Genomic DNA, 25,750 nt, shown 5'->3' on the forward strand with positions numbered 1-25,750 from the left:
AATTGGATTGCAGGTATATCATCTTCTTCCTGCCTGTTGTATCTATCTTTCTTTCTTTCTTTCTTTCTTTCTTTCTTTCTTTCTTTCTTAAATGAAATTGAGTATTTTACCCATATTCATGGATATGAACCACATGGGGACCCGGTCCTCACAGTGATCAAAAGATGGTCTCAGAAACCTGGAACTTGGAATATGAATAGTTGTGATCCCCTGAGTAAGTACTGGCAATTGATCCCACCTAGATGTAAGATCAGCAAGAGCTCTTTACTATTGAGCCAACTCTTCTGCCCTATGTTGATTATGATTAACATTTATATTGCTAATGTTTTTATCTGTCCATTTGTAACTGTTTAAACATGCAGTGCCTTTTAGTAAAATAGTTACACTTTAAAGTGGCCATTCAGTTTTCTGGAAGATGAATATAGAACTGCAGTGAATGCATAACTTTTTCCAGAAATGTCACTAAAAACCTCTGAGTTCTTTCTATCTTTTTTGTTTGTTTGATTTTGTGCATGGGAGACAGGATCTTAATATGTAGTTCTGGCTGTTCTGGAACTGACTGCATAGACTAGGCTGGTATTCAACTCCAAGGCAGATATACCTGCCTTTGACTTCTGAATGCAAGGTTTAAGGGTATGAACCAATATACCCAGCTTGTCCATCTTTTTTTTTTTTTTGTATTTAGTAATTGTTCATACAATTTTTCTCATGTGTACTCTGTACTGTTGATCTCTTTACTTGTTTCTATATGTTTTTTAATGGCATTTCTCTTGCAAAATGATATCCCATTCCCAAGGTATAAAAGTGATGAAGGTGAACCTTCTATTTGGTTTCCTTTTAAAGTGACTTGCTGATTATATTATAGTGTCTACATCATGGAATCAGTGTGGGGAGCACCAGAGCTATATGACCATACTGTCAAATAAGTATATATTTACATTGTTGTCAGTGTCATGATTTCTGTTGTACACATGTATTGGATATTTTAGAATGCAGTGACCTATGATGATGTGCATGTCGGCTTCACTTGGGAAGAATGGACTTTGCTGGATCATTCCCAGAAGAATCTCTACAAAGATGTGATGCTAGAAACCTACAGGAACCTCGCTACCATAGGTAAGAGTGAATTTTCTTCAAGTTTTCAAGTAAGGAGACAAATTTGATTGAGAAAGAAGAGTGAAGTGAATAAATCAGGCATGGTTCTAAGGTTCACTGATGATAGTAACTTAAATTTTGCACAATTTTTAATAATATACCATACATTTTCTGGTACTATATTTTAGGATACAGTTGGGATGACCATAACATTGAAGAACACTGTCAAAGTTCTAGAAGACATGAAAGGTAATAATCACCTGCAAGCTAAGAGAAATGTGCCTCTGAAGAAATTGTAATATGTCCTGGAAGTTTTAAACAAAAGCAACAGTGTAAATAAGCATAGCTTAATGTGCATTGATAATTGTTAAATTCTCACAAAACCATATACCTCAATTTCAGGTAGGTGAATTGCATTTGCAAGGCATTCTTTTAGGAAAGAAGACAAGGAAACAATGCCTTAATAGATATCACCATTTGAATCATAGCTGCATGAGAGCTATGCTATAGAATTGTCAGTCTATTTAGTTTCATAGCACTCATAATGCAAAAGGTATGCACATTGAAAAGGTGATAAGTATATCCTCCAAAACCTTTTAATAAACAAATGGTTCATAGTAAAGATAGTGTTACTCATATCCTTGTTGTGACTGTGATAAGTGACTGTGAGAAGGGCAATTATAGTGAAGAGTCAAGGGATAGTTGTTGTAAAGAAACCTTAATCATACCACATGTCTATGAGAAACAGAAAATCAAACTGTGAATTCAGTGTGGAAAACTTTTAGTTTTTATTCTTTCTTTACTAGGTATATTGTATGTCACTCTAGATATAAGCTTTATGAGCATAGGGATATAGCAGGTGTAATATACCTCTCTCTCAGCACAATTAGAAGATATGTAGTAGTTCCCATGTTGAGTATACTTGTTGAATTTGATTCAAGTATGCAAGTAATTGGTTTTCCAGCTTCATTGTTAGTACATCAACAAACTCACACTGCAGAAAGCCCTATGAGTACTAGGATTGTGTAAAGACTTATGTTTGTCCTAGTTTACTTAGTAAATATAGGATGACCCACAGTATAGGAAAATTTATAAATTCAGTAGGGTAGTAAAGCTCTGAGTGTTTCCAGTTCTCTTCAGATATGTGAAAAATCTCATATAGAAATATATTCTGTAAATGTGAAACCCATAATAAAGGATCTTACAATCACAGGTGTCTTCAGACATTTAAAAAAAAAACACCTTAATGAAGGGGAACATGAGTATTAACACAATGATAAAACCTTAAGATCTGATTCCTCTTTACAATTGGACCAAATTGTAAAATTAATTTAGATGCAATGATTCATCATTGTATTGAATGTGGTAAAGCTTTTACATGTGCCAATTATCCTTGCAGACATGAAAGAAGCGATAATGCAGAGAAAACTTCTGTATATACTCAGTGTGTTAAAGCCTTTGCATATGACAGTCATCTTCAAAGACATGAAAGAACACATGCTGGAGAGAAACCCTATGAATGTAATCAGTGTGGTAAAGCATTTGCTTATGACAGTGCTCTTCAAAGGCATAAAAGAACACATACTGGAGAGAAACCCTATGAATGTAATCAATGTGGTAAAGCCTATGGAAGTAACAGTAATCTTCAAATGCATACAAGAACACATACTGGAGAGAAACCATATGAATGTAATCAATGTGATAAAGCCTTTACATATGACAGTCATCTTCAAATTCATAAAAGAACACATACTGGAGAGAAACCTTATGAATGTAATCAATGTGGTAAAACCTTTGTACGTCACAGTAATCTTCAAATGCATAAAAGAACACATACTGGAGAGAAACCGTATGAATGTAATCATTGTGGCAAAGCCTTTGTACACCATAGCAATCTCCAAATGCATAAAAGAACACATACTGGAGAGAAACCCTATGAATGTGATCAGTGTGGTAAAACCTTTGCTCATCAGAGTATTCTCCAAATACATAAAAGAACACATACTGGAGAAAAACCCTATGAATGTAATCAATGTGGTAAAGCCTTTGCTCATCACAATGCTCTTCAAATGCATACAAGAACACATACTGGAGAGAAACCCTATCAATGTGACCAATGTTCTAAAGCCTTTGCAAGTTACAGTAATCTTCAAATGCATAAAAGAACACATACTGGAGAGAAACCCTATAAGTGTAATCAATGTGGTAAAGCCTTTGTACATCACAGTAATCTCCAAACTCATAAAACAACTCATACCGGAGAGAAACCTTATGAATGTGACCAATGTGGTAAAGCTTTTGCACATCGCAGTATTCTCCGAATACATAAAAGAACACATACTGGAGAGAAACCCTATGAATGTAGTCAATGTGGTAAAGCCTATGCCCAATATGGTAGTCTTCAAATGCATAAAAGAACACATACTGGAGAGAAACCTTATGTATGTAATCATTGTGGTAAAGCCTTTGCTTTTCAAAGTGCTTTTCAAAGGCATGAAAGAACACATACTGGAGAGAAACCATATGAATGTAATCAATGTGGTAAAGCCTTTGCTCATCATAGTGCTCTTCAAATGCATACAAGAATACATACTGGAGAGAAACCTTATGAATGTAGTCAATGTGGTAAAGCCTTTGCACGTCCCAGTCATCTTCACTTGCATAAAAGAACACATACTGGAGAGAAACCCTATGAATGTCATCATTGTGGTAAAGCCTTTTTACATCATGGTAATCTCCAAATACATAAAAGAACACATACAGGAGAGAAACCCTATGATTGTAAACAATGTGGTAAAGCCTTTGCACTTCACAATGCTCTTCAAATGCATGAAAGAACACATACTGGAGAGAAACCCTATGAATGTGATCAATGTGGTAAAACCTTTACACAGCATGGGAATCTTCAAATGCATAAAAGAACACATACTGGAGAGAAACCCTATGAGTGTAATCAGTGTGGTAAAGCCTTTAAACTCAGCCGTAGTCTTCGAAATCATGGGAAAATTCATACTGCAGAGAAACTCTAAAAATAATCATTGTGATAAAGTTTTGCACTTTATACAGGAATAAAACTTTTTGTGCTCAATCTGCTCAAGCCTTTACATATTAAAATATTCTTTGAATACCTGTAAAAAATACCGGGGTATTATTATTATAAAGTATTTGGTAATGTCTTTATCCAACACACTTGCATTCAGTTACACAAAGGTATTTATTCTGTAGAAAAAAGTTGGCAGTGTCAACAATCTGTTCAATCTTTATTTTGTCTATTTTTACATTGTTTTCCCCTGCAAACTCATGGAAAAATGAATTTATCAATTTATGAAGCCTTATTTGTACAGTAAAAGGCCAGCCAAAGAAATGCACCCTGATCCTGAAACCAGAGCCAGTGAAAGACACACACTTTGGCCCTGAAACCAGAGCCAAAAGAACATACTCTAGCTCTGAACAACTAACTGAGCATGAAACCAACAAATCCCTGATCAGGAAAACCAACCAATGCTTGAGCAGAAAACAACCAATCACTAAGCTGAAATCTGGCCAATCTCTGAGCTTATTCAAGCTCAGGGATTGAAAATCAACCAATTCCCACCCCGAAAACCTTATCCTAATAAAAACTAAGCCCCTAAGAAGTCCCATGTAAACCCCTCAGCCTGTTCAGTTTGGAGCTGCCCTTTTCCACTCTGACAGAGGCATCCACTCTCCTGGATTTTTCACTCCCAAATAAATCTCTTGAATGAGTTTTGGGTGAAGACCTTTTACCAGAGCTGAGCAGAAACTTTTCCAGGAACTCCCTATTGGAGTGGAGCAGAGAAGCAATGGACACTTCTGCTAGGAAACTCCATTATGGGAGTGGGGCAGAAGTAGCAACTTGTCACCAGAGTGGGAGCAGACTGCCTCATTTCTGCAAGGGTTTCCCCCTTAGTAGAATGAAGTAGAGAATTACCAACTTGGTCTGAAGCTGAGAAGAAATGGATATCTCTGCTGGGAAACTCTCTTAACAGGGTGGAGCAGGGTTGCCACATCCTGAAGGGGGACCATCCCACACTGGAACACAGGTATGGCCTGACTTCCTAATAGTATTCCTTTCTCCTCACAGCTTTAGGAATCCAGGGTACCTTCCCTTCACAGGTGCACATATAGCCTGACTTCCAACAATCAGGGTACTTTTCTCTGCAGAGCTGTAGGTTCCCAGTATACCTAACCTCCACAGCTTCAAATCTGTCCTTCTTGGCTCTGGCCAACTTCCAATATCTTCTCCATTCTTGTTCCACCTTTATTTTTCTTGAGTATAACATTTGATGGTCAGCTGTTTAATAGCTTCCCATAGCTTTGGGTCATATCTTGGTGTGCCTTTTCTTTTTTTTTTTTTCTCCTCATAGCTTGTCTTAACACACCATATGTGTCTATATCTTAGGCATTCTTTATCCATTTTTATCCTTGAATGTATCACATTTCTTTCTTGTCTCAGGACCTTTATGTGTGCTGTTTGTTCTTCCTGGGGTGTTTGGCTCCTTGTTTTCTTTACCCACTGTCCTTCCAAAGCATTTGAGGATGTCAGGAAGCCCAGTGGTGTGGGCTGTTTTTTGGTAGTTCATCAAATTGCAAACATCCTGGCTTTGGATGTAAGTTATAGGTGGATCCCTGAGCTTGGGGACAGAATTCCTCTTCACATCAGCTCTGCAATGAACCCTAATGAACAGAGTCTAGACCAGATTAACCTCAGGTGCTTCTGGAGTTCCAAGGCTGGCTCCCACCCTCAGTCTTCCATTTCTGATATGAATCAGGACTGTAGCATATAAAGTTTCAAGTTTCTCTTTTTCTACATAAGCAAATGATTTCAGTATATGGTGATGTTTAATTGATTGATGGATAGGTAAGCATAACCAGAAATCCTTGAGACCAGGTTTTCCATATAGCTTAGTCTTCTCAGCTAAGGCCACTGTCTAGGTTTTCTGGTTGGTCCTCAAGTTGTATTTTTCGTGTTTTCTCCTTTCTTTTTGGTGTACAAGGATGTGTGTGTGTGTGTGTGTGTGCTTCATGATGCATCTTTATGCTATTGAAATGTACTGAGATGTGTGCTAACATTCCTTTCCAGTCCATAGACCTTGCCCAGGTGAGCTGCCCTGGTAACCCAGACAGCATAGAGCATGCCACATATACTGCAGCCTCTTGCCTCAATGGGTGTGAAGTTGTTTCCATAGCTTTGTTAGTACCCCCCCCCGAGGGTGCCCAAGTTGTGATCTTCACAGCATTTCCTGAAACAAGGTTGAACTACACAGAGTTCTGCACCATTCAGCACCCTCAGGATGGTCCTGACCTCTGTTCTGAATGACTGTTGATATTAGCCTGAGGGAAGCTAAGACACCTTTGTGACATAGCTACTGTGTCTAACAATTTCTTTATTAAGCTCTTATAATCATGTGGTACCATAACCTGCTATGTTTCTTAGCTGAACTTGCAAAATGAACAGGCAGTTAATGGAGAGGCATTTTTGCCATTCTTTGGCTGCAAAAACTCAAGTTCAGTGTTACTTGCACGTGGTTCTGTGTGTTGCTGGATGTAAACGTGAAGGTACATGGACTTGTTTATGGCCTTTCCTGCCCACATCAAAATCCAGACTGGCTGGGACCGTGTTGGTTGTGTATGGAGCCACCTAAGAGCTCTTCCCCTGGTCACCTGTAGGGCTTGTCTAGCTTTGTCAAGGAGCATAGGCCCAAGGCCTAGAAAAACAGCGGTGTGGGTGTGCAAGAATCACAGAGACATTGCAAGTAGGTCCTAATTGCCTCTCCAAGGTGGCCTTGATTTTGACAAGGTGATGACTGGCAGGTTTAAGAAAACAAACATAGCACCAGGCTGAGTGCTGACTTGGAGCCTTGTTGTCTGCTCACATCCTTCTGCACTTCTTGCTCCTGGGGTCTGGAGCTATTTTAGTACCTTTCTTTGGCTTAGAGCAGATTGCAGGTACCTCAATGTAAAGGCCTGGTCTTACTTCTTTTGAGAACTTCTTGGACTCTAGACATTTTCTTTGCTTAGCAGGCATTTTTAAGGAGCCTGACTTAAAATAGACACAAATAGGATGATGCCTCTACCTACCTGTCTGCAGGCGGAATTACTCTCCCGTCTATCAGCTCGGGCTTATGAGAAAAGTGAAAGGTTTCTGGTGCTGCTCATGGAATGCCAGCTTGAAAGAGCTTATGGATGTTTTTGTTCGTTTTTTATGTATTGCAATCCACCCCTTGGCTTTCAGTGAAGAGACTAGGGCTTTTCCAAGCAAAACTTGAAAGTAAAATGAAAACAAAGACCACTAACCTCATCTGGAACAGTAAAATTTATTTAAAAATAACATTTCACAAGGAGCAGCCTTCTACAACATTTGGGAGTTTTTGCAAATTAGTGTGGCCAGCAATACGTTAGGAACATTAGCAAACAACACAGAACACTAGAACAAATACGAACGGTCACTGTTGCTGAAGGCTAGTTAAAACAGACACCATTTTATCTAGTGGACAGAGATAAGACTATATGGTACTGTGGCTGGTATAGCTCTTTATGCTGCTGAAAGACAGACCTGCAATGATTTGCTGGCAGGTAGTTAGGAAATCATCTGTGGGTGGAGTGTGTTGTTTGTATGCATACTCTGAATCTACACTAATGTTCTTAGAATATTTCTTGCTGCTGGCCCCACATTCACGGGTGGATGTATTCAACATGCTTGTTGCAGCTTTGAAAAGCAACAAGCTAACTCTTAATGACTTGAGTGCCTATAGATCAGGGATTAAGTGCATTGATTTAATAGTATTTCCAGGCATATATATATATATATATATATATATATATATATATATATATATATATATATATGTGTGTGTGTGTGTGTGTGTGTGTGTGTGTGTGTGTGTGTGTGTGTGTGAAGCACCTGGCAATGAGTTTAAGTGATGAATTGGCATACAAGGAAGACAGTACAGCTTTTTCCTTAACTGTCTGATTTTTGTACTGTGTGTATTTGTTTCTAGTCTGAAAGTAGCCAAAATGCTCAGAGCAGAAGATGCTAATGAGAATATTAATGAGTTTTTCTTTTTCTTTCTTTCTTTTTTTTTTTTTGCCTCTAGAACCTGATAGTATAATTGAAAAGGCCTCCCACTCAAGCATGATAAACCTCAGCTAGCAATGGCAGACACTGAAACAAAATTCACAGATTGCCCATTTTGAGTATCAGATCCGAGTGACCTGTGATATCCACTGCTATGACTTCCATTGCAATAAGTTCTGTCAGCCTAGAGATGACTCTTGGACATTATGCCTGTGACCAGAATGGCAACAAAAACCTGCCAGGAGACTGGATGGGTCCAGAGTGTAACAAAGGTATGTGTACATGCAGCTGGGTGGATTGACAAATGCTATTGGCCTGTCACTTTTGATGCCAGGTTCTCACCTGACAGCAGTCAGGTGGCAAGATGGGATAATAAATACTGTTATTTTGGACCAAAGCATGAAGATGCTGTGTATAGAAGATTCTGTTGGTGCCTGTCCAGATCTCCTCTACCAGTTGGTGTTCCCATTCCCCAGCTGCTGTGAATTTTGGCCGCTAACAGCTTGCAGCTGCTCCTTCTCCACGGAGTTGTCCTCGGCCAAGCAGGAGCCACTTTTCCCATCCCTGCAGCAAGCAGTTACTAAGTGACCAACACAGGGAGAGGGTGCTTTAACACTGTGGAATAAGATTCACACTCCAGAGGTTCCCCTGGGATCTGGCTGAAGTCAGACCTCAGCTGAGACCACATCCTTGCTCAACTCCTCCTTCAGCCTCATCTGCTTCTCCGTTCCTTTATCCTGTTACCACATCTCCTCAGACTCTGCTTCTAAGGAGCCTGATGCCAAACAGGAACAGACAATGCCATGAGGAGTAACTACCCTGAACTCATGTGTCACTGCCGCAAGTTTCACTGGGCATCTTTGAGGTTGTGGCATTAAAGGGGAGAGGTGGTTACCTTGTACTTTCATATTCCTTATAACTGAACCCATCAAAGGAGTCTAAGTTTTTTGAGTCCCTGCTGTCCTTTGTCCCTTATACTACTAAAATTAATAATTTTGGTTCCTAGCAATAGACTTGGGGATCCCAGCTCATACGCTATCCCCTCATGGACATATAATGTCCCTTGCTGATTTGCACAATAATTAGATAAACTCTTTTTTCTTTGAATTGTGAGGGATGGGGCATGAGAGGGCGTGTGGTCTCCTGAGCAGTATTCCTTTCTTCAGTAGCTAATGTGACAGTAGTTTGTTTAAAGGATGGAATTGAGGACAGCAGGAATTTCTCTGACTATTTTAAATAATTGTATTTTAAAATTAAAAAGAAATTACATAAATTCTCTAATGTCAGTGTTTTGTTTTATCCTAAGCGTCTACTTGATTTCTTTCTTCCTTTCTTATGAGCAAGTATAGATTGCTTTGTGAGGCTACTTGGCTACAAGATTAGCCTGCCTTGTTCTTTAGCCCTGGGGGATTGTTGAAACTAGGCATTTAGTGGGAGGCTCACCTGAAGATCCTGTGGTGGGATGGTGTTTGAGTAGGGAAGGCAGGATGTCCTTATCTGTTTCCTGGTGAGGGGAACATGGTCCAGGCAAGGGTCAAGGAATAGACATGATAAGGGATTTCCCCCATCATGTATCTTCATTTTGTTCCTAAACAGTTCTGTATTTTGAAGATCTGCTAACATGGCCTTGAAATTTAAACCTGGATTTGTTATTTGGGTCCCCAGTTTTATGTACTAGGCCATTCTCATGACAGTGGCCTGCAAGGTATACACAGTGTTGTGTACTAGTGAAACTTTATGTTTCTTACAGCTATATGCAGCCCTGTCAGCATATAGCTGTAAAATCCCAAGCATAGTTCTTGCAAGCTCCCAGGTGACTGTAGGTAAATGACCAATGGATCTACAACAACTTCTTCCTTTTTTCTTTTTTTCCTCTTTGATGCAACACAGAGACTGACTTCATTGTGAATGTGTCTCTTTCTTTGGAGGATGAATAATGGGGGGGGGGGCAAAATAGGCATATCCAAAGGTTATTAAATCATACCAGCTATCTGATGGAATGCACACTTTCCCTTTAGTGAAAAAAAATCCAAACCAAAAAAACTTCACGGTCATAGCTGGCATCTTCATGTATTAACTGTTCTGTAATTGATAGGATACGTTTGTAATCTTTCATAAGTGCTGGTGGACTGAACTGGGATGTAGCTTTGTTTCCTTGTCTCCTCCTCCACCCTGGCTTTTCCTCTGTCACCCTCCCCCACTTTTCCCATCAGTAGGCGAAAGTCCAGCGTTCTTTAGAATTGGATCAGTACAATCTCCTGGCCCCTTTGCAGGCAGGAGCTGGGTCTGTGCTGAGAGGTTCATGACTTTGCTGGAATCTGCTCAGTTGAGTCTGATGAATGTAGACTTTGCTGCTGGCATTTGAAGTCTGTTCTTTATGCTCCAGGACAATACTGAAACCAAATGGAAACCTAGCTTGCCTGTTTCCCCTTCTGATGCTGGTTTTGGAGGCTTTTTGAAATGTACATTATGCCAATTTGGAAAGGCCTTGTTTCAGGAAATACTTTTGGTGTTTGTGGCATTTTGACTGGCCGCACGCTTTATTCTCCCCAAGCCTTTAAGAATTAGCAGATCCAATGAGACACTAAGTAGACCCTTCAGTCCTGTTGCCTTTGCTCTGGAAGGCTGTGCTGACTTGAGCTAAGGACAGTTTTTAAACAGTCAAAAGGCACATGAGTGCTTTTACTGGTGCTCTTACTGAAATGTGGTAATTTTTTATTTTTATTTTTGAGGGTCTGTGGTGGACCCTAGTGAGTTGTATTGTCCTAAACTATAGAATTAACAGAGAACTGTTAGAACTATACATTCCTGGTGCCACTCAACTGTCACTGACTTCCCAGCACTTGGTTGGGCCTAGGAGTGTGCATTTAACAACCATACTGAGTGATTTCTCCCTTAGTCAACACTAGGGCTGCTGCTTTAACAGGGTCACCTGTAGGCTTGACCTCGATGACTCTTAACTGCAGCCTGTGTTCTCTTCCAGAGCCATGGGAGGGCTGACTTGAGGCTGAAGAAAGATTCGAGGCAGCTAGTAAACTAAGAGCATGTTGTCCTGGAGTTGTTTCTTCCTGCTTTCTGAAAGGTGTTTTGCAAGAAGCCTGAACAGGATTTGCCCTCTACAGACATGCCTGGTTGCAGTTGACTGTGGCATCTAACATCATCTTTGTCCAAGACCAAGCAGAAACCCACCTACAGTGACTCTGTAAAGAAGGCTGTTCTGGAAAGTAAGAATGCCAGTTATAATAGAGCCTTGGAGCATGCTCCCTGCTCAGATGAGTATCAAAGAGGTCAACTGTCATCAGAATAAACACACTGCTGGAAAGGAGAGGTCCCTCGGAGCAAGAACAACAGGCTTTGTTTCCAGAATTGAGTCCTTTTCTCTTTCAAAGCCTCACCTCTCACTTCCTGCCAAGACACTCACCAGTGCCCTTGTCTACTTAGGGCGCAACTTTCCCACATGCCCATTTGTGTAGTCTCCCAGCCCAGTTCCTTCTCTCTGCCTTGAAAGAATATCAAAACAGGACCTTCCAGCTATGGAAGTTCAGATTGAGTCTGAAAACCTCACTGGTTTTGTTGGGCCCAGGTAGACTTGGCTTGCCCCTTCCTGGGTGTACAGGCTGGGTTAGCCAGCCTGTCAATAATATGAAACTTAATTATGAGGGTTGGGGATTTAGCTCAGTGGTAGAGCACTTGCCTAGCAAGCGCAAGGCCCTGGGTTCGGTCCTCAGCTCAAAAAAAAAAAAAAAAAAAAAACTTAATTATGAATCTTCATCTCAGGAAAGTCATTTTCTCATGAGAATGCTAATCATCTGTCATTACACTGGGATAGCTTGGTAGATGTCTCCATTAGGGTCAGGATTTTTATTTGTTTTCGTTTGAAGTCATGGACTTCCGTGGTTGCTTTTTTTTATGCTTGGTATTTGAACCTCATTAATTAGAAGGTTAGGTTTGGTCCTCAGCTGTTCTGCTTGGTTTGTTTTTTTTGGTTTTTTGGGTTTTTTTGTTTGTTTGTTTGTTTTTGTTTTTGTTTTTGTTTTTTTCAAGACAGGGTTTCCCTATGTAGCTTTGTGCCTTTCCTGAAACTCACTTGGTAGCCCAGGCTGGCCTCGAACTCACAGAGATACACCCGCCTCTGCCTCCCAAGTGCTGGGATTAAAGGCGTGCGCCACCACTGCCCGGCTTGGTTTGTTTTTTTAAGATTTATTTATTATGTATACAGTGTTCTGCCTGCATGTATGCCTGCATGCCAGAAGAGGGCACCAGATCTTATTATAGATGGTTGTGAGCCAGTGTGTGGTTACAGGGAATTGAACTCAGGAACTCTGGAAGAGTAGCCTGTGCTCTTAACCTCTGAGCCTCAAACTGCTTGGTTTTATTAGGCAAACTGAAGAAGCATAACCATCCTTCACTTGGGACATTGATGGAAGACAGTTTTGCTGTGGCCCCCATTAGTTCCCTTATGTCTTCTAAGCCAAGAATAGTAATCTAGCAGAATGGCTCCCTACCCTCCTGCCTCCCATTAACTTGGTTGTCTGCTTCTGAAGGAAATTATCCCCACCAAATGACATACCTGTTCTTATGTCAGTCTTTTAAGCAGTCATTTGTCATTCAACTGATGGTCCAGTTTTCAGACACCGGAAGCCTGTGTCTGATAAATTTAAAGCCCCACATTCTAGTGGCTGTTGGTGTTTCTCAAGGGTTCAGTGGCTTCTCACCAGGGTGATTAGCTAATAGCTAGATTTCTGTAATTTTCCCATGGCCAGGATTTGCTTTTTGCCTCCAGCTCTCTGGAATTGAAAGCTACTCCTTCTGGTTGAGGAGGGAAGACCACCAGGGGGTGGTTTTGCTTTGTTTTGTTTTGTTTTGTTTGTTTGTTTTTTCCCCCAGAGTCACAGCTGAGGCTTAGAGAGAGTTGGATCTGACCCTGCATTTCCTCAGGCTCTGCTCTAGGCTGATCCTGCAGGCCCTACATTTGCTCCATCTTCATGTGCACCCTTGGCTACTCAGAAGGCTAAGGGAGAGTTATGCTATCTGTATGCAGGTGCCAGTATGGTTGGCAGGGCCTGTACTGTGATAAGTGCATCCTGCACCCAGAATGTGTCCACGGCATGTGCAATGAACCCTGGCAATGCCTCTGCGAGACCAACTGGGGTGGACAGCTCTGTGACAAAGGTACAACCACTGAGGAGCCTTGGGGTGGTATGAGGATTTGGCAGGGGTTGGGGGACAGGTTATTCAGTAGAACAACACTAAGACCACGTCTATTTCTTGGGTGTTGCTGGAGCTAAACCCAGGGTCTTGTGAATGCTAGTGCTCTACTACAGCTCACCCCTGGCCCGAGTTAATGTTTTGCAGGGGCTTTTATGAGGACTGTTTGAATTTACCCTCAGTGTTGTGGGTTGATTGGTTTATTTGGGGATAAGCCATATTTTTAAAACAGGCATGGCCTGGAACTGGGACCAGTTTACAGTTTTTTCTTTTTTCATAATTGTGGAGTCTTTGGGCAGATCTGAGTTACTACAGACTCATCAGCCTTGTCTCAACCTGGTAACTTATAGCAACACTGGTCCTGACACACACCAATATTCCTGCCCTGAGGATGACTCAGGACCCAACTGGTAAGCGGCTATAGCTGGGTGGGACCCCTCTGCCTTCATTTTCTGTACACTTCGTTTGAAAATCAAATTGGCTTTTGTTTCATTCTTTTTTCAAGTTATTTATTTATTTATTTGTTTGTTTGTTTGTTTGTTTGTTTTTTGTTATCAGCTTGATACAGTATAAATTCTTATCTTAATAGTGAAATGTTTCATTGAGGCTTGCTCAGTAATTGAATAAAACCAAAACTTATAAGCCACGGTCATCCTAGGGTCCCCCCTACTATATATAGTCTCCATGGTTCTGTGTGTTGCAGTCTGATTGTTCTTTGCTTTCTATCTAGAATCCACTTATGAGTGAGTACATACCATGTTTGTCCTTTTGGGTTTGGGCTACCTCACTCAGGATGATTTTTTCTAGTTCCATCCGTTTGCCTGCAAATTTCATGCTGTCATTGTTTTTCTCTGCTGAGTAGTACTCCATTGTGTATATGTACCACATTTTATTTATCCATTCTTCAGTTGACGGGCATCTAGGTTGTTTCCAGGTTCTGGCTATTACAAATAGTGCTGCTATGAACATAGTTAAGCATGTATCTTTGTGGTATGATTGAGCATTCCTTGGGTATATGCCCAGGAGTGGTATGGCTGGGTCTTGAGGTAGATCGATTCCCAATTTTCTCAGAAAATTGGGAATCCATCTACCTCAGTGGTTCCACAGTGGTTGTACAAGTTTGCATTACCACCAACAGTGGGAGGAGTGTTCCCTTTGCTTCGCATCCTCTCATTGGATTGTCTGTCATTGACTGTCATTGGTGTTTTTGATCATAGCCATTCTGACAGGTGTAAGGTGGTATCTCAGAGTCATTTTGATTTGCATTTCTGTGATGATTAAGGATGTTGAATATCCTTGTAGCAACACTGGTCCTAACACACACCAATGTTCCTGCCCTGAGGGTGACTCAGGACCCAACTGTGAAATTAGTAAGTGGCCCAAGTTGGGTGGGACCCCTTTGCCTTCATATTCTGTACACTTCGTTTGAAAATCAAATTGATTTTTGTTTGTTTCATTCTTTTTAAGACACAAAATTGGGTGGGTAGGAAAAGGGGGTTGGATTTTGGAGGATTTGGGGGTACAGGTGAATATGATCAAAAATATATGGTAGGAAATTCTCAAAAAACTTAAAAGATAAAATTTGGAGCTGGGAAGTGGGAGCTAGAGGACACCTACTCTTTCTTATTTAGCCAGCTTTTTAAAATGTCTCCTATTTCAGACCAACTCTATGGTGTTTCTTTTCAAGGGGACTAGAGGGGAAAGGGGGCAAACCCCCGTTTGTCACTGCTCATCCTTGCTTTACAGACGCAAATGAATGCGAGGCCAAATCTTGTGTAAATGCCAGATCCTGTAAGAATCTGATTGCCAGCTACTACTGTGACGGCCTTCCTGGTGGCTGGGCCAGAATTGTGAGATAAGTGAGGGACTTGGTGTCTGTTTTGATTTTTGTGAAACTTGGATGTTGATGGCTCTTATCTATTCACCCCCCTGCTCCATTTCTGAGACTTCTGCTTCTCTCGCTTTGTGGTGCTGGGGTTGGAATCCACTGTTTTGTATGAGCTGTTTAGGCACTCTCTGGCTGAATAGAAGGAAAACCTTATATTATAGTGGGCACTGATTGTTTTTGGAGAGGGAGTGGTCAGGCTAGCACAGCAAGGAAAACATACAATTTATCAGGCTTGTTAGTGTTGTTGATAGGAAATTACAACATGTCCACATAGTTGGGCTTGCCTGGCGGACCGCCTAATTATTTCCGGTTCAAAATAGCCATTTCCAGGTCAGAATATCTCGCGTGGCTAGGACTCCGTGGCTTTACATGGTTGCGTAAAGCGCGCGCGGCCATGTAATCTATGCGCATACATGCGGTCCTGTACGCATGCGCGGCTCACTCTTTTTAAAAGCCAGTGCCATGTTGCACAGGTCTCTCTCTTCTTCTCTTCTCTCCTCTCCTCACTCACGTGTGTGCTTCACACAGGCCTGTCACATTTCTATCCTCTTTAATAAAAACTCTTCTGTGGTCTTGTCGTGTTCGGGACATGTTCCTCCCAGGATAAGAGCGCCGATAAATAATAGTTGTGCCCAGGTTGCAAGTCCCCCCAAGCAAGATCACCACAGAGCCGATATCCAACGCTAGCACACAGAGGTTTTTAATAACAAAACAAGCAAGCTTGGTCTGCCATCCAACATCCAACACAGCGGGTCCTATGTCCTGCTTTTGTTGAACCCAGGATATAGACATTCAGATTTATTGTTTCAGTCCTACTCTCCTCTGAGGTCAACTTCTGGTCAGTTGAGCCCATTACTCCCCATCTTGTTTTGCCAAGTCCAGGATACATAGATTTATTGTCCCAGCCTTAAGTTCAACTTCTGATCACTTCTAAAACTGCTGGTCAGCAAATACCCTTGGAGGAGAGGGGGAGAAGCATCTCTCAAGATGGCTACTGACTGTTCCCTTTCAGTAGCTGTTAAAATTGGGCATATCTGATAAGGTGGTTAAAACAATGATGTGAAGTTTCACTCCCCTGTCTGGGAGGACTTGGGAGGGCCCCCACCCAATGTGATAACTTTATTTCCCTGGAAGCACAGGGAAGCCTGATTGAATGTCACATGCCTCTTTAATGTGATGACTTGTTTATTATTTAGATAACAATGACAGCCATGACCAGTTTCAGAATGACATCTCTTGTTGGGCATGTAAATCATTTGCTTAAATGGAAACAATCTTAAGATTTATGTGATACTAGGGGAGCCTTGTCCCTGTGGGATTAAAAATGTAGGTGAAAAGCCAAGTCCCTCACCAACCCTAGCTTCCTGTGAGCCATTTAAAGGCATGAATTCAGAACTGCTAGTCCATGACAGAGCTAAGCATGTGGCCACATCAGTGAATTGCCAGAGCCACAGCAGCCACGATAAACCACTGATGTTCTGGGTTTGTGAATACATAGAAAGATACCCATGTGTTTCTTGCCCCTCTCCTTTTCCAGGATTTGGTTAATGGCTATCCTGGCTATGCAGGTGATCACTGTGAAAGAGACATTGATAAATGTGCTAGCAACCCCTGCTTGAATGGGGGTCACTGTCGGAATGAAATCAACAGATTCCAGTGTCTGTGCCGCACGGGTTTCTCTGGCAACCTCTGTCAGGTGAGTGGAGGTGAAAGCTGCAGATCGCCAAGCTTTAATGTTGAAACCTTTCCTCCCCCACCCTCCCTTGCCCCCTCCCCATTGTTCCTTGCCTCCTCCCCCACTCTAGTGCTTAGACCTCTGACATCCTCTAGCACCCTGCTGACTTGGGAATTTCTGCTGGTAGAAAGGGGCATTGATGAATGAGTTTCTTCTTGATGACTGTGGCCTGTTTGCTTGGCTTTGAGTTGCATTGCGTAGCCCTGTTTCTGCTCTGTCACTCTGCCCTGTGATTTCATGATTTCCTGGGATATGGCAGGCCCTAAGGGTTATATAGGTCTGCTGTGTATACAGTGCCTCCGTGTAAAAGTGGTTCGAGGGGTCAGTTGTTTACTGCAGAGAGACGTGATGGTAACACCCTTGCTTTACTTTGACCCTCTCCTTCGTACTCCTGTTGCTTGACAGCTGGACATTGATTACTGCCAGCCCAACCCTTGCCAGAATGGTGCCCAATGCTACAATCGTGCCAGTGACTACTTCTGCAAGTGCCCTGAAGACTATGAGGGCAAGAACTGCTCACACCTGAAAGACCATTGTCGCATGACCCCCTGTGAAGGTATCTCCCTTCCCCTGGACCTGTCTGTCTCTAGACCATCTCCTGCCACCTCCCCTTGAATAGTGGTTATGGTGAGGAGGAAGGCTTGCTTTATCTGATCACTTAGGAAATCAAGAACATATGGAACTAACCTAATGAAGACTTAGAGGTCCAGCGCCTTATATACTTTTCCCAGAGTTCCAGAAGAGATGTATAGATATTTACCTTATTTCAGGAGACTAGCAAGTAGTCTGAATGCTTATATATCTGCAGCCTGTCCTTGGATGTTTGAGAAGTATCTCAGATAAAATACTTCTGTCCAGCCGGGCAGTGATGGTACACACCTATAATCCCAGCACTTGGGAGGCAGAGGCAGGTGGATCTCTGTGAGTTCGAGGCCAGCCTGGTCTACAGAGCTAGTCCAGGACAGGCTGCAAAGCTACAGAGAAACCCTGTCTGGAAAAACAAACAAACAAACAAACAAACAAAAAAACCACTTTTGTCCAAAGATGACCCTGGCCAGATACTTAACTAATGAAGATAATTACAGAAAAGCAGACTTCTGAGTCTAAGTCTAAAAAGGAGAACAAAAGCCTGAAAAAAATGGGTCTTGACTATGTGACTGTTGTCAACACAGTTGGGGGAAGTTATCCAAATACCCCAATAGTATAGGGGAAATTGTGCCCAATGAATGATCAACCACACTGTTAGAAGTTCTTAGAAAAGAATCAGATGGGAAAGCTACAGTAGTACACAAGAGATTCACTGTAGGAAACAGCTAATATTCAAAAGCCAATATCACCAAGACTCCTTGAGTCTTGGCTTCATCCTCTGGAGGGCCCTTGGCTCTTCCAGGTATTAGCTTTGCCATAATAAGCTGAATTCCTTCTTCATATTTCTGTGGCTCACAGCACTAACCTGTCAGGCTGCCAGTTGAGAGACCCACATGTATGAGTAGCCCAAGGGAGAGAATGAGAAATCCATTTGTCATTCCATTTCAAAGGTGGCCAAGTTTGTGACAAAAAGAATTGCTCTGAGGGGCGCTGTCAGTGGCGCTCTGCAGCAGTGGGGAAGTTTGGGGTCTGCATAAGTTATGGTAGCCGTAGCTGGGTGTTGACCACTAGCATTTAGAATGTCACTAGTGCTTGACACTGTGTGTGTATGTGTATGTGTATGTGTGTGTGTAGTTCATTTAAAAATAAGTACATTGGAGCCGGGTGTTGGTGGCGCACGCCTTTAATCCCAGCACTTGGGAGGCAGAGGCAGGCAGATCTCTGTGAGTTCGAGGCCAACCTGATCTACAGAGTGAGATCCAGGAAAGGTGCAAAGCTACACAGAGAAACCCTGTCTCGAAAAAAATAAAAATAAAAATAAGTACATTGGCCTATGGCTACTATATTGGGTAGTATAACTTTAAACTTGGATAGCTGTGTTCTTCAACTTTGCTTAAGATAGAGACTCTGAAATTGTCCCTCACCCTGATCCAGACTCTCTGGGACCAGAAACAACCCCTGTCATGTGGAGCTGGGAGAGACCATGTCTGCCTGGTGCCTCTGGAGACAACTGTCTTAAAAGTCCAGCATCTCAGCCATAGCTTGCCAAGCTGTAAAATGACAAAATGTGGCTGCGGTTGTGAAAAGGGACTTGTCCCCACAGTGCCCCCTTAGGCACTGAATGCAAGAGAACCACTCTTGGCAGTCTTCTGTTCCCATGGTGATAGCTCTTCTTCTTGAGTTCACTGGTCCTTTGCCTGTCTTACAGATTTCCTGGTTCCGCTGCTGAGCTCTGTCGGAACAGTGGCTTGGGTCTGTTGCTTGGTGACAGCCTTGTACTGGTGTGTACAGAAGTGGCAGAAGCTCAACAGCCACGCTTGATCTGCCTCCAAAGACAGCGCCTCCAACAATGTGTGGGAACAGCTGAACCAGATCAAAAATCGCATTGGAAATGCTTTTCTTCCTTAATGTTTCTTGCCAAGGTTCCCCGGTGTAACTCTTGGTGTGTTGGAAATTGTTCTGTAAATCAGGGCGTCCTCATTCATGCACCATCCAGGAAAGTGTGGGAGACATTCTGGCCTTAAGTTCCAGCCCTATGAAGGCACTGTGGCCATTTCCCGTTATTGCTGCTTATCTTCATGCTCAATGTCTTTTCATTTCTTTTTAAATCTGATTCATTTTACATGTGGGTCGGTTATGTGGAGAAAGAGATTTTACTATTCTGACAATTTCCTCTAGGTAAATCATTATCCTTTATCCTTCAACCACTGCACTTAGCTTTTCACACTTAGTGGATATTTCACAAGGAATTTTCTTCTGGTGTTTATGCCAGTCTTTTGTTCCTGGGTTTTTCCTCCAGGAATTTTTTTCAAGGGAATTTCTTTAATACTATTCACTGGGCTTTTTGTTCTAAATTTTCCCTTTAGACTTTGCTTCTGCCTCTTGTACCTAGATTTTTCTTATGGAGTCTCTCCATGAAAACTGGGAAGTCTTCATTGTCTGGCTCACCAAATCTCTTTGTACAAGTAAGTGTACTGCAGTCCTCTCAGAGCCTGGCACCATCTGTGCCCTAGAAGATGAAGAGGAGGACATGATACAATAAAGAAAAGGCTCCTCATTACTGCTCTTAAAAATAAATACATGAAGCTGGGGGTGGTGGCACACGTCTTTAATCCCAGCACTTGGGAGGCAGAGGCAGGCGGATCTCTGTGAGTTCGAGGCCAGCCTGGTCTACAGAGTTAGATCCAGGAAAGGCGTAAAACTACACACAGAGAAACCCTGTCTCGAAAAACCAAAAAATAAAATAAAAAATAAAAATAAATAAATACATGGATTCTGTTGGGTTTAGAAAAGAAGAGCAATCATCCAGGAAGTGTTTGTGCCAGAGGAAGAAGCCTGCACAGCCTAGAAACAAGTACCCATAGGGGAGTGATATGGTCAGAGCAGTTCACAATGTGACTAAAATCTGTTATCAGCCTGTGTGAAGTGGGGTGATGTCTGTAGTACTGAGTACTTCAAAGTTGTCTGTTCTTAGTGGGTAGTAAAGATGGACAGAAAGCTGGATTCTGCCACAAAGAATATGAGTTTCCTTATTGGCAAAGACATTCAGGAAATTCCTTTGCAAATCTTTTCATGTTTAGGAGCATTCAGCCTAGGATCCTACTGGAGATCCTGGATCAGTGGTTCAAAATCTTCCTAATGCTATTACACTTTAATACAGTTCCTCATGTTAGGTGACCCCCAACCATAATGTTGATTTGTTGCTACTTCATGACTGTAATTTTGCTACTGTTATGAATCATAATGTAAATATATGATATACAGGATATCTGATGTGCAACACCCCCACCCCAAGAGTAGTGAACCACAGGTTGAGAACCAAGGCTGTAGATGCAAGGCACAAATATGTTCAAAGCCTGGCAATGATGCTAAGGAAGTGTGCTTGTTAGTTTTGTTATCAGGCTGACACAAACTAGTCACCTGGAAAGAAGAGCCCTCAATGAGGAATTACTTAGGTCAGATTGACTTTAAGCATGTCTGAGTAGGATTTTATAGTCTGTGGATTGAGATACAAAGATCATCCTAAAATGGGCAGAATCATTTCATTGGAGAGGCCTGAACTATGTACCAGTGAAGAATAGAGTCTAGGACGAGGCAAGTAGGCAGCATGGGTACATTTGTTTCTCTCTGCCCCTGACTGTGTTTGCAATGTGACTAGCTAAGTTCCTACTTGACTCCTGCAAAATGGACTATAACCTGGGCCTGTGAACTAAAATCAGTTCTTCCCCCACTAAGTTGCTGTGCCTGGGAACTTAATATATTTATGATGCTGAGATGCCACTCTGTGACACAGGTGTTGTCACAGTCAGAGAGATGTGAAAGTAATTCGGAGCATGTTCAACATCAGCATATTCATCCCAGAGCAGGAGATTCTGCTTCCCCTTGGGCCCAACCCTGTGTTTTCCCATCAGCAGTTTTGCCTAGACAAACACACACCCATTCACTCCCACACCATGTCACCCTGTCAACAAACAGCTCCAGATAGTGTCTTGCCATATCAAGTGGTAATCTTTTAAATAAAACAAGCTCACTTCATTGGAATGTATTTTTCTATGGATTTTGTGGCCATTATAATGTTGAGTTACGGAGCAACAGAAATGAAATCATAACCCTAGAGATGAATGTCAACCTTATGCTAAGCTCTTCCTTGTAGATCAAGAAACACTCCTTAGCGTTCAGACCATAGAAGCACATAACTGCCAGGTATGCCAGGTGTACAGAGTGTAAGTAAGGAGTAGCAATCTGTCCAGTATTTCTTTAGTGCAGAGTTTAATAACCCCAGGTCTGATGCACTCACATCCCTTTGAGGAAATCTTATCTTGTCTTCGGTGCTTCTTTAGAAACACTTCTGGAAACAGACCTTTGACACACTTCCACCTTCAAAAACAGATACAAGTAATGAAAAGGGAAAAGTCACCATGATGAGGTCTTTCAGGACATATAACAGCCACTTCTGGGCAACTTCAAAGGCTATCCTAGGATTCTACCACCTTTGCTCATGAACTATAATAATCACATGTACAGAAGTAGGAGGCAGGCAGGCCTGAGCAACAGAGTGCAAAAAACAGAAGTCCAAGGAGGGATACAGCTGGGTCACCCAGGACATGCTCTGCTATGAGGTAGTGTCACAAAAACAGACATGGGGACTAATAGAATAAAACAGAAAGCCAAACATGAGTAATTGTACTACAGTCACTAACAAAGACTACTGGGGTCCAGCTCCTCTATATACAGTCTTTTCCCAGAGTTCCAAAAGAAAAGCTACCAGCAGCAAATTAATTAATCTCAGGGATTCTCGAATAAGTCTATGTATACGAAACTCTTCAGTCCATTCACTCTCTTCTTCTGAGTCAGATCTCTCTCTACACAGCTTCTTCTCTGCTCTTCGTGCTTAGTTCCTTTCTTGCCTGATTTTCGTCTACTCTTTTCTGCTGTTCTAAGTTCTCCGTTAATTCTCCCATCTAGTTTTTCCCCATAGAGTGCTTTCTCATCTTATTCTTTTCCGTCTAGCTCTTCCTCAACTTCCATGTCATTCTTCTAGTCCCTCCTCAAGTCTCTGAGGTTTCCAGTTATATATCCATACAAGCAGCAATTCTCTGGCTAAGTCAAGATGACACAGGCTTGAATTCTTACAGGGTCAAAAAGGAAGTGATAAGGTCTACACAAAGAGCAGTAATTGTCAGCTATCTATATTCTTAGAAGTGGTCAGGTAAAATGTTAGGAGTTTTATGTCACTAAGTCATGGATAAAATAAAACTGCCTTTTTCCCCCCTCTGGAGACTATCTGTCTCAGCCTATTCTCAGTTGTACCATTTTCTGGCAGGCGGGCGGGGGAGGGAGGTAACTAGGCAGCCTGTGTCACAGCTTGATGTACCTGGTATGTAAAACCCCTTTTGTTCTGAGATCACCGTTAAAGGGGAAGTCTAGAGGTACCACTTGGGCTATGGGAGAAAGGAGGGTTTAAGCTTAATTTGCAAAAAAAAAAAAAAAAAAAAAAAAAAAAGGCTTTGGGGTTGAGGATTTAGCTCAGTGGTAGAGCGTTTGCCTAGCAAGCACAAGGCCCTGGGTTCAGTCCTCAGCTCTGGAAAATAAAATAAATTTTTAAAAAAAGAAAAAGAAACAAGGCTTTGTACCTAACATCCACCTGGCCTTGGCTCCATATAGATATTTACCTTGTTTTCAGGAGACTAGCAGGGAAATGGATGCTTACCTATCTGCAGTCTGTCCTTGGATGTTTGAGAGCTATCTCAGATAAAATGCTTTTGTCTGGAGATGGCCCTGGCCCTGGATGCTTGCTAAGGGAGATAATTACAGAAGGCAGGCATCTGAGTCTAATACTAAAAAGGGGAAACAAAAGCCTGGAAAAAAGAAGTCTTGCCTGTGTGACTGCTGTCAACATAGTTGGGGCAAGTTATCCATATATCTTAATTGTATAGGGAAAACTGTGCCCGATGAATGATCAACCACATGGCTAGAAGTTCTTAGAATCAAATGGGAATGCTATAGTACCACACAAATTCATAGCAGGAAACAGCTAATATTCAAAATCCAATATCACCAAGACCTCTTAAGTCTTGGCTTTATCCTCTGGAAAGGTCCCTTGGCTTCTTCCAGGTATTAGCTTTGTCATAGTCAGCTTAATTCCTACTTCATATTTCTGTGGCCCGCAGCAAGCCACTTGATATTTGACAAAGATGCCAAAAATATATACTGGTAAAAGACAGCATCTTCATCAAATGAAACTGGAAAAATGAGATGACCATAAACAGAAGTGTTGCTGACTTTGCAGCTGGGGTCACACTGTCTCTGATCCCAGGGGCAGGGAGTGGGCAGATGCAGAATCAATGACTCTGATTCTGGGAGGTATACAGGCAATCTCATTTATTAAACAAAGGGCTGAGATATTTATGTGTGTACTTTTTGGTGGGCCCTGCTTTCAGCTGCCATGGCGTTTCTTATTTGGCTCTAGGCTGCATGTCATCATCTTTTGGTCTGGAGCTTAAGGGTCAGGCTTCCCCTGTCCAGAGTGTTCTCTGTGTGTGTCACAGTTCTTTGTTTGCTTAAGGTATGGCCCAGCGTTTTGGCCTTACCTGCCTCACAGAAGAATGAAAGTAGATCCATATTTAACAACTGTGGAAAAATCAGCTCCTAGTGGATCAAAGACCTCAATTTGAAACCTGCAATGATAAAACAACTAAAAGGAAACAAAGACAGGAGTCTACAAAATATAGGTTGAAAAAGACTTTCTGAATAGGACTCCACTTGCTCAGGCATTAAATCTCACAATCAGCAACATGACCTTATAAAGCTAGAATGCTTGTGTTCAAAAAAGAAAACAACTGAGTGAAGAGGGAACTCCCAGAATGTGAGAGACATTGTCAGATAAACAGCTGACAGGGAACTAATATCCAGAATATACAAAGAAATAAACAAATATAAATTAAGTCAAGAAAACAAATTACCCAATTAAAAAATGTGCTAAAGATCTAAGTAGGAATTTCCCAATAGAAGAAATTTTAAAATGGCTAAGAAATACCTTAAAAGGTGTTCATCATCCTTAGAAGATAGGAAAATGCAAATTAAAACAACTTTTAGATTTCATCTTACCCTACCCTGGCTATTGCCAAAGAACAACTAACAACATAAGCTAGGAATGTTATAGGAAAGGGGACCTTTATTCACTCTTGGTGGACAGCAAAGTAGGGAAGCTACTTGGGAAATCAACACAGAGAATTCTCCAATTCTGAAACTAAAATTTCCGTATGGCCCAGTGATAGCATGACTTGGTTTGTACCCAAAGGATTTGACATCTTAATTTACAGATATTTGCTCAGCAACATTCATTGCTACCCTACTCACAAAAGCTGGGAATAGAAACAATGCAACTGTCCTCTGTCAGATAAATTGATAATGGAATACATACAAAGTGAAGCAAATGAAATCATAAACTTTTGTGGGTAAATGGATAAACCTAGAAAAGATTATATTAACTGAAGTAAAATCATACTCAAAAAGACAAATACTGAATGTTCTTTCTCATCTATTGTGCCTCCCTCCAAATCCTCAGATGTAAGTATACAATGGAGTATCCACCAAAACCAAAAAAATATAAAGAAACTATGGGGGACAGATAAGAGGTTAATAGTTGGATACAGGTAATATGAAGTGGGAAATGTTATTTTTTATAATGCCTGAAGGAATTTTATTTTATATTTACCTATAATTATACACAATACACATAAATGTACATACACACACAGACACACACACACACACACACACACACACACACACACACACACACACAAACTTTAAAGGAACTTATGCCACTTAGACTGACAATATGTTCCCTAAGAAGCATAGACTAACAAAACCCTAGTATCAAGCATGAGAAATTTCCTTTCAAATGGTTGTCAGTGTAGTCCATGTGACTCACAAAACAATACAGACTATGGTGATTGTCCTTGGTTGTCTCTCAGAGGTTAAAAATAATCCCCTGATATTTAAGATGCCACACCCCTATGACATGGGACTTGGATTATTCAAGGTGGAACTAACTTGAATGTTGCCTTCTCACAGTCTTGTTTCCATGGAAACATTTTTTTGAAATATCCCTATCCATAAGATTGGCCTTTTAGGT

The 25,750-nt window shown here is 41.5% G+C and overlaps 1 protein-coding gene across 6 annotated transcripts in view; it reads left to right on the plus strand.

Annotated features, from left to right (window-relative positions):
* The window catches only part of LOC118583995 (zinc finger protein 431-like), a 45,295-nt gene extending 25,073 nt beyond the window's left edge, over positions 1-20,222 (plus strand). For 3 of the 6 annotated variants that reach the window (XM_036187867.1, XM_036187870.1, XM_036187869.1), the window contains 8 exons: positions 990-1,116; positions 1,284-1,344; positions 2,495-5,156; positions 8,211-8,463; positions 11,175-11,415; positions 16,825-16,983; positions 17,428-17,578; positions 19,319-20,222. In XM_036187867.1, the coding sequence (XP_036043760.1) occupies positions 990-1,116; positions 1,284-1,344; positions 2,495-4,124 (1,818 nt within the window). In that variant the 3' untranslated portion in view covers positions 4,125-5,156; positions 8,211-8,463; positions 11,175-11,415; ... (1 more) ...; positions 17,428-17,578; positions 19,319-20,222. Of the gene's footprint in view, positions 1-989; positions 1,117-1,283; positions 1,349-2,494; positions 5,157-8,210; positions 8,464-11,174; positions 11,416-16,824; positions 16,984-17,427; positions 17,579-19,318 lie in introns of those variants that run through there. The other 3 variants (XM_036187871.1, XM_036187868.1, XM_036187872.1) reach the window with 3 other exon arrangements.
* The last annotated feature ends 5,528 nt before the right edge of the window (positions 20,223-25,750 follow it).

Source organism: Onychomys torridus, chromosome 5, assembly GCF_903995425.1.
Source record: "Onychomys torridus chromosome 5, mOncTor1.1, whole genome shotgun sequence".
Lineage (NCBI taxonomy): Eukaryota > Metazoa > Chordata > Mammalia > Rodentia > Cricetidae > Onychomys > Onychomys torridus.